Source organism: Grammomys surdaster, unplaced genomic scaffold (genome assembly GCF_004785775.1).
Source record: "Grammomys surdaster isolate TR1022 unplaced genomic scaffold, NIH_TR_1.0 271, whole genome shotgun sequence".
NCBI lineage: Eukaryota > Metazoa > Chordata > Mammalia > Rodentia > Muridae > Grammomys > Grammomys surdaster.
Window position 1 is genome coordinate 9187835 of NW_021604712.1, and position 10029 is coordinate 9197863.

At 41.9% G+C, this 10029-nt stretch overlaps 1 protein-coding gene across 1 annotated transcript in view; it reads right to left on the reverse strand.

Annotated features, from left to right (window-relative positions):
* Positions 1 to 8434: 8434 nt before the first annotated feature.
* Positions 8435 to 10029, reverse strand: part of Chsy1 (chondroitin sulfate synthase 1) — a 15903-nt gene continuing 14308 nt past the window's right edge. The window contains exon 2 of the mRNA XM_028776691.1: positions 8435 to 8981. Coding sequence (XP_028632524.1) covers positions 8435 to 8981 — 547 coding nt within the window. The remainder of the gene's footprint in view (positions 8982 to 10029) is intronic.

The following is a 10029-nucleotide window of genomic DNA, read 5'->3' on the forward strand; positions in this document are numbered from 1 at the left end:
TAAATGTCAGGCATCAAAGAAATAACTTTGCACAGATTTCTTTACCCCAAGGTAGTAGAGTCCTGCAGGGTTATTACCCACCCCCCCATCCTGATGTCAGCAGGGGATTGGCATTCAATTGCTCTGTGGATGCTGACAGAATCTTGCTCCCCAGGCAAAGGCTTGGCTACAATGGTCCCATTACACATTTTTACAGTCATGACATGGCACATTATAATCTTGCTCAATGATAAGCTCTTTATGGGGCTAGAAGTCTGCAGCCTCTAGAACAAAGACTTCTTCTGTCTTCAAGTTCCTAGAAGTCAGTAAGCTACAAATCATATCCTGTACAATATCCACTCAGAATCCAGCTCTGCATTGCTTTGCCCAGTTTCCCAAAGCACGGAACATTCTACGGGACAGGGCAAGCACAACAAAAGCCCATCATTTTCAGTTGGAAGGCTCTGCCCTCACCCCACTTTTGGAATCAGATTCATGCAGCAGTCTAGGCTGTCCTCAAACTTACTATGTAGCTGAGGACCACCTTAAACTCCTCCACTCCTGATTCGACCTTTTTTTTTTTTTAATTTTGAAATAATTTCAGAGGGACTGGTGAGATGGCTCAGTCAGTTAAGGTACTTGCCACCAAGTTTGACTGCCCCAGCTCAGTATCTGGGACACATGGCAGAAGGAGAGAATCACTCCATGGATTATCTTCTGACTTTGACACAGACACCATGGCTGGCATACATAGGCAAGTATACACTGAAACGTAATAAAAACATACTGAAACCATTTCCAACAGCAGAGTTATAATGCTGAGAGTAGCACCTCCTGCCCTGTTTCACATCCTACTTAACTATGACACAAACACATCAAAATGAGGAAATTAACATTTGTACACAACTAGTCCCGGAGCAGTAGACTCTGTCCACAACCCACCAACTTTCTCTTCCAACCCAGGGGCTGACATCGAGTGGAGTCTTCATGTCTCAAGACCTTGAACAGGTATCTTGGAGGAAGTTCTATACAGTAGGTTCTAGTTTAGTCTTGACTGTTCTGAGGTTACAGATTTAAGATTAGGAGGTGGGATGTCTTCCTCATACTCCATCACATTGGAGAGAATTTAACACAGACATGTCACCCCCTGAGACTCTGCTTGTGAATGCTGACTCACAGTAAGTTTCACTTTGCAACTGCTGAAACATGTAACTAGTTCCATAAATAAGCTTTAAATTACTTAGTAGCTAATCTGGAAAGCTGAGGGATTCCCAGCTGCATCGTGTAAACAAACATTTAGTTTTAACTTTGTGGTGGTCCATGCCTGCAATAGCAGCCCTCAGAAAGCAGAGGTAGAACTGGGAATTTAAGGCCAGCCTGGCTACATAGTGAGACCTAGTAGCAACAAAGAAAAACAATCCTGTCAAACTGTCATCTCCTGCCACTGCTGTTCTCACACTGTCACTCTGGAGTGACAGGGCTGTCCTTCAGAACCACTCATTTGTATTTGGTCATACAATTCATGAGTGTTAACATGACTCACAAGAGAAGAAAGGAACATAGTAAATAGTATTAACCTTATAAAGCACAGCCCAGGGGGAGCATTTGGCACCCAGCCTGGCTTCCCCCAACCCAATTATAGTCTATACTTACTGGAAAAAACAAAGTCAAACTCTCTGCTACCCAGGACAACTGGAAATGTAAATTAACAGTACTAAGGTCTATGGTTCTGGAACACCACTACCTCCTAAGAAATGTTCTCTGAGTCTAAACGAATGACAACTCCTGAAAGTTTTGTGGGTAAAGAATCATCAGAGAAGCCTGTACTACAGTAGACAGGGAAATTCCACCCACCGAGACACCAGGTCTACGTTTGGAGTAGCAACTGTTCCTCTCAAGTTATTCAAGCAAATCTCATTTGATAAACTCCAACCTGTTATGAGATCTACAGACCACTCCAGTACTTGAAATACATATACAACATTCTGATTAAACATACATTCTCTGTTGCACATGATTGAGACATATCAACTTACAACATTCTTCTAAACCTTAAGCAATTTTACCCAATTTCCCTAATCCTAGCAACACTGCCTTCGCCACCTTTGGTGCACTGTCAAGTTCATTCTTGTCTTTGTTCCCTCATCTGCTATGCTAAAGACACCAGATTAAATAACAATAAGGATGATTAAATATCAGAACTACAAACTCAAATTTGTTGTTGCCTCTTAAAAGTTAGGAAGTTATCATAGTTACTTTGAAGCACTATAAAAATGTGCTTGCTTAACAATACATATACTAAAAATAGAATATTCTAGAAATCTAATTGTCTTTAGAGAAAACAGAGACCCAGGCTGCCAAAGCCTTTTACACTGCACCTCTAATTCATACTGTTCCTCTTAGCTGCTGCCCGGCTCTCCCTTGTCCTCCTGTGCACATCAGTGTTCTGTCCCGGCTACTGCCAATTTGTCAAGTGGACATTGAAGCTCTTTTCTTTACAAACAGCTCATCTTCATGTCAATAAGGAGTTCTTAGAATTCAGGACTCACCTTATCCCGATTACTTCAAAATGACTTATATGCTATTTTGAATACTTATTATTAAAAGGTAGGCCATACATTCTGCTGGAGGAATTAGGGTGATAACATCTGCTATCTCAATTTTTTAACTATATAGAAAATACTGTGTTTTAAGGTTAAAAAAAAAAGAACATGTCTATCCTACTTCCTGTTAGTATGCTAAAGAAACCTTCTTGTATTAACTACACATAACAAGTTTAGTAGGTAAAATGACAACCTTCCTATAATAAAAGTGATTAAGAAATGAAGCCTAGAATATCTTCAGCACAGGCCTACCAGACTCACAAATTACAAACACATGTGCCAATCTGTTTTTCTCACAAACATAATCTACTTAGACACTATTTCAGAGATATTATTGAAGATTTACTTGAACAGCAAATTCCAGATCCAAAGCAACTAACAGTCTAAGTGCAAGCCCAAGAAAAGGGATTCTAATTTACTGTTGTTGTTTTTTTTATCAATTACAGTTAAATACCTGTTTATACAGATCAAAATCACACATAGAGTTCTCAGGGAATGAGCCCTGAATGGCTGTTTTGCAATACTCAAGGATGCCCTCATCAGCCTCTCATCTCACAGGACTAACTCTTATCCTGCTCTAGTTCTGGTAACACCATCATCATAATCCTTGAAACCATCCCCCTCCATGGGCAATTTCTCCCCTTGTTCCATTCTGAAAAAAAAAATTCAGGTTCCAGAAGTTAGGTAACTTGTTGCACAAGACCACACAGCTAAAATGAGAAGCACCGTGATTCAAGCCCAGGCCTATTTGTGACCAAAGTCCTCACCAGCTCAACCTTGCCGTGTCTCAGCTTCTGTGTTACCCTGGCCTCTCCATCCACCACTTCTCATGCTAATCATTTTGCGTCTTGAAACCATACAATTGCTCTCTTGCTCTCTGTTTCTTTGTACTCCAGACTACTTCTTCTAGAGTATGGGAGAGTAGGATAGTCTTAGTTTACTTTTCTATTGCTGTGATAAAACCTCAGGACCAAGGGAACTTCCAAAAGAAAGCATTTGATTGGGGCTATGGTTTCAGAGGGTCAGAGTCCATGATGACAGAGCAAAGGCATGGCAGAAGGAATAGCAGGGTGCTTACATCTTGATCTTCACATTCGTTCCTTCGAGGCAGAGAAGGAATAGCAAGAGAGTCTTTTGAAATCTACAAGCCTCCTTCAACAAGGCCACACCCCAATCCTTCCCAAACAGTTCTGCAACTGGGGAACAAGGAGTCAAACATGAGCCTATTAAGGCCATTGTCATTCCAATCACTAAAAGGGGCTATGTTTGCTTTATTCCTATGATCTAAATAATAATAGGAATGCTTTCTGCACCAGTGTCACCAGAACTGTGTGCTGCTAATGAAAAAGGTACAAATTTTATTTTTTTAATGAACATATTTTAACTTATCCCTCAGAAGTCTTCCAGATTTTTCCAATTTGTTTGACTTCTTAAAGTACAAAGAGATATTCAGAATAATGTATCTAAGTAAAAAGACACTTTAACCTATGAACTGGGCATCCAATAAAAAGATGATCTTAGGTGGTATCAATGAAAGAGAAGAGTAAACAAATCAAAAAACTGTCCTCCATTAAAGTACAAAGAGCACAGGCGAGAAGGCCTAGAAGCAGCATTTTCAGGACTGAATTTTAACTAAATACCTGAAATAATCCAGAGAACACTATACAAGAGAAACAGAAAAGCTATACAAACGGTGGGCCATATGGTCTTGGAACTTAGTCTATATCCAACTCATTTTCCAGATCTACTCTAGCCTTGTCTACAATCACAGTCAAAATGAGCAGCTTGGAAGTCCCTGGAGAGGTGAAACAGAGGCATGAATTTCTTTCAAAACCACACTCTGGGACTAGAAGTGGTTAAGAGCATTTCCTGGTCTTGTAGAGGACTGGACTTCAGTTCCTTGTACCCACACTGAGTGGCTCACAAATGCCAGCAACCCAAGCTCTTGGTGGATCCAATACCCTCTGCCGGCTTCTATGGGAACCTGCATTTGCAGGTCTAGTCAGGGCAGTGCTGGAGAGTCGGCCATGGTAGTGTGGGTGCAGGAAAGCTGGTAGGCTGACTTACTCAGCTACTATCTAGGTCTCTGATCCAGGGCTTTGAGTTGGCTCACCCTAACATGAACTATCCATTTACCCCAACTATGAACTGCTGAAGCACGTGGAGAGGAGATCCTGCAGATCCAAAGCTGCAGGATCTCTACAACACACAGCAACAACAGGATATCTGAAAGGAGTCCTGGTAAAGATCCAGTATTGATAGTGTAGCAGCATACCAGACCGATGACTCATTGCAATGGAAATCTGCAAGTAAACATGTTTGGCCAAAAGAGTATACTGTGTAACACACTGTAACACACTACAGATTCCACAGCTAGATGTTTTCAGGGTTTTATTTGAGGAGGGAGGAGATTACAAGAGTGGAGGGAAGATACAAAGGGACAGGGAGACAAGTGAGTGCAAATTGATTCACAAAGATTCAATAAAGAGTCTAAAGGAGGTGGCAGCTGACTGGCGCTGGTGGCACACGCCTTTAATTTCAGCACTTAGGAGGCAGAGGCAGGCAGATCTCTGAGTTCAAAGCCAGCCTGGTCTATAGAGCTCTAGGACAGCTAGGGCTACATGGGGAACCCTGTCTTGAAAAACAACAACAAACCAATCAAACAAACAAAAAAAAAACCCAAACACACACAAAATCACCTTTCCAACGCTTCAACACCAAGTCTCACAAACTCTTGAGTAATTTGAGGTAACAGCTTTTACTCCTTGTGAAAGGCACCAGACCTAACCAGAATTCAAGCTTCTGGACCAGTTCTTACTTTGCTTTAACTTCTCTGTGAAACTAAAATCATTTAAAAACATGCGCTTAAAGGGCATTTATTAGTAAGTACCAGCAATAATCAAAAAATAAGCTTAGAAATAAATCTGAGTTTTGGCTTTGACAACTGTTCCCCATGAGTCATTTTAATTACACAGCTATTACCTGAGGAATTATTTCTACTTCAAGGCAAGTTTTTAAAAAATTACTCCTCTGGCTAGGCTTATAATAGAGCAAAATAAATATCTTCCAAGACTCAAAGCTTAACATAATTATCTTACAGGAAGTTTAAGGATTAATTCTGCCTGACTGTTGAACATGGACTCTCTTAGTGATGGTGCAGGCATCAGGCAGGCTGATCGAATGGTAAATGGTCCTTGTATGTATTTCTTAAAATGAGAATGAAAAGGGGAAATTTAAAATTTATGTGACCCAGAGAAGGAACAATTTCTTAAAATACAAAAAAGTCACTAAGAGCTTTGGCTGCTTGCTCTTCTAGTTGACACAGGTTCGGTTCCTGCACCTGGATGGTTGGCAGCTCCTTTTCTGGGGATCCAACCCTCTCTCTGGCCTCCATGGGCAATTGACATACATTATGAACACACAGCCATAAATGAAGGTAAATACCCACACACATTAATAAAACTAACTAAGTAAAAAGCACAAACCATCAAATAAAGTTTATGTTAGAGTTAGACTCACAACTGGTCAATTTTTTAAAAATTCTATAATTCAGTGAAGGCAAAAAGACAAAGCACATAGCCCAGAAGATCCTATGTTGAGAACAAAGCACTTGAACAAAATTCTAAGACAGACATCTGAAACATGGGCCAAAACTGCAAACAGACAACTCACAGGAAAGAGAACTCTCAGCATCCCTGAGGGAGGAACCTCTGGCACGAGCCCAGGGGAGGGCCAGCCAGGAAAATCTAGGAAAATCAGTGTCATCATAAGGCATTTAAAGAATTGCAAAGCAGTAGGGACATTCCTGACTGCCTGGCCTACATTCCTGGGGAGAGCCGCCTGTGGCTGCTATTACTGACCCTGCTCCCTAGGCTGAGAGGAAAACACCACAGAGAGGTGTTTGCCTATCAGATCCCCTGAGCCAATAAGACTATTTACAAAAGTCAAAGTGTCCACAATCTCGATCACGGGTATTCCAACCCATGTCAGATTACTTCATGATGAATAAGAAATCACCTCTCAGTCTTTCAAGTCCTGGAGCTCTAGATCCCACTTTATACCTACAATTTGGCACTCATGTTAAATCAAAGTTCAAAGTTCTTGCTCTATCTACCTCAAGATACTGACTCTATCCAGTAGGACCTATGAGATATTGAAGACTACATCAAGACACAAACATTTTTTTTAATTCTCAAAAAAAGCCCTGAGCTGTGTGGAAATGGGAGCCAATCCCTGCAATCAGAGAGTTCCGGGCCAGCCTACACTACAGAGTGAGACCTGACATAAAAGCGTTGGGCATGGTTGTTTATACATGCAGTGCCTGCACTGTGGGAGCAGAAGGATCAGTTTTGAGGCCAGTCTTAGCGACGGAGCAAGCTCACCAGCCTCAGCAACCAAGGAGACCCTGTCTCAACACAACCAACAATAGCAAACTTGTCCTCTAGAATGCCAGCAAGACAAAGCATTCCAAAATATACAGTGCTATGTATTTTTGCCACAGAGAAGTATGCTATGGTCATAACTATTTAATTATGATGAGGAAAATGCAGAGACACTGCTAGTTGGAATCTACTTAACACAGCATGAAATCCTTAAATGGCCTTTGAGCTGGCTAAGTAAGAATGCTGCTCCCCTACAGGCCACCTTTGATTGCTTGGTGTGATTGCCTGGTTGCTAGTTAATGGAATTATTTGGGAAAGATTAGAAAATGTGGGTTTATTGGAGGAGAAACGGCATTGGGGGTCAGCAATGAGGTTGCAAAAGCCCACGACAGGCCAGTTTTTCTCTGTCTGCATACTGCAGACACTCTCAGCAACTGCTCCACAGTCATGCCTGCCTGTTCCCCGTCATTTTGTTCATGGACTTACCCTCTGAAACTGTAATCAAGTGCCCTAAAAATGTTAAGCAGAAGAAACAAAATAATTGGAAGACATTTAAAAGCAAGCTATAGTTCAGGAGAGACAAGCAAGGGCAAGAGCATGTTTCTTCCCTCAAGAAAGAGCTGAGGGCTCACACAAGAGGGCAAGTTCTTGCTTTGGGCAAAAGGCCTAGCAGTTCTTTCTGCTCTTCACAACCACCAATAGCTGACTAAACTAAACACAACAATCCATTTCATGCTACCATCATTTGATCCTGAAATTACAGGCAATACGCACACATGTGCCAATAGAAGACAAAACCCCAAGATGAACTCTTGCCCTCTTATTAAAGAGCAAAGACCTGCAAGTATACTTCCTTAACGCTTTCATGTGTTCACTCAGAATTGTCTGCCACCTAGTGTGAAAGGAACGACTGTATCACACGCTTACAAATAAAAGGTCAAGGTTTATAACAATCATTTCTCTTTGGTGCTAGAGATGCCCTAGGGATGCTGAGTACACGCCATAGCACACGGTATGCTGCAACCCTAGCTCCAAAATGCAAGTCCTGGCCTTTTCTCATCACTGACCATTTTATAAGTTCAAAACATGCAAGTTTCTGATCTGTGGAGGTCATCTTGACCAGATGAAAGTGCGAGCCTTTGGGAGATGGAAAACAAGGAGTATCCTATGCTCTTGCAGAAGGTCTTGTGGGATCAACAGAAATCAGATGATTCTGGGTTTCATGGAAAAAGGTCACTGTGACCATCAGTAAATCCTACGTTTCCTTCAAGCTTCAAGTACCATTATTTATTTTTAAAGACATCAGATGTCCAGGGGCATACTCTAGAGGCCTAGCAGTCTAGGCCAGGGGAAATCAGGGTAATGAGAATTTAAAAAATTAAAAACTAAGGCTAAAATGTACCAATAACTTATACCAGTTTTAACCCTGAAGAGACTGATATTGCTTGTTTCCTATGATTAACTCAGAACTCAAAAAGAAAAAATTGACAGTTTTTCCCATATAAAGAATTCTGCTCTTACCTCGTATGACCAGACACACTGCACGCCTGCGAATCTCCGGACACATCTCCCCACCTCTACATCCTCATGGGTGGTGTACATTTCCTGGAGACACTTGCCAATGTGTGGTGCCATTCTCCGAAGCACTTCCCGGCTCAGAATCACACCAGGCCCCCCCATGCAGAAGTTCTCTCCAGGCTCGAGGGCCAGCTTCCCCATTTCTTCTGTGGTGCCCAGTCCCGTCTGCCCAAGAAAGAGGGGCTCGCTGCTATTCAAACTCCTCAGGAAACTCTCCAGACGATCTCCCTTGATGTAAACGTCGTCATCTGCTCTCATGAACCACTCGTACTTGTCCAGGTAGTGATCATGCATGTACTTGAGCATCATGAAAGATTTCTTCTGGGGTGGGTAGGAGTCATCGACACCCCTCAGTGGCACTACTGGAATGGGTATCGATGTATCTGAACCCTCACTAGAGAAGAACTCAACTTTTCCAGGAATTGTCTTGGACCATGTTCTGTAATTAAAATAAATACAGATTAGAGGACAGTTATTTTCAGAAATGCATTTATCTGCTCATTTTGAATCATTATGTGACTGCTTAAACATTTGGTCTGCTTGCCTCCTTTAATGGAGACTCCATTGAGTATTATAAAGCCCAGATTCATTTTCATAAGAATCCCAACTGAAGAAAGGGTAAAGCTTAAAGGATTGTTAAGTTCTACTTACAGCTGAAAACCAAACTGACACAGCAATATCTAGGTAGTCAACTTTTGGATTTCATCAACTCCTACTGACAACTCCCCAGCTCTGTAAGATGGCTAAGCAGGTGAGAGAACAAGCTGCCAAGCCTCATCACCAACCTGGGTTTGGTCCCCAGAGGCCACACGACTGAAAGACAGAACTGACTCCTCCAAGCTGTCTGACTTCTGCATCTGCACCATGGCATGCACATGCCCGCATACTCCCACAAAGTAAATAAAATGTAAAAAAAAAAAAAAAAAAAAAAAAGGCAAAATCAAATTTTCCAGTCAACAAATCTTTTGCAAAGTTCCTCAAGCACTAAGCAAAACAGATGCAATGGTGAACTAAAACCCAGCCGGGAGTCATGAGCAGCCAGAAACAGACACGGTCAGGATGGCCACAGGTGTGGATGCTATCAGCTTTCTGAAAGAAAGGAGCACACAGGCAAAGGAAGTCCAGAACAAGAAATACTTCCCTGAGGCAAGGTAAGTGCCCAGGATACTAAAGCTGAGCCAGAGTGCAGAGCATGACAGAGTGCTATGCAGGAGACAGAGGACAACTCAGCAGAACTAGAGGTAGAGCCAGCCAGAGCAGTCTTCTATGCTATGCCTTGGGGGGCACCAAATTGAACACAACAAGAGAAAAGGGATATATACTCTGAAATTCCCACGTAGTGATTTGAATTGGAATAAGCCATAGGTAAAGGTCTGAGGTTTAAAAGGAGCTGCTGGTTCAGGCCAAACAGAGGAAAGACCAGCGACCAACTAAATGGCAACAAAGTATCTAGTGAGAACAACTAATACAAAGTATCTAGTGAGAAC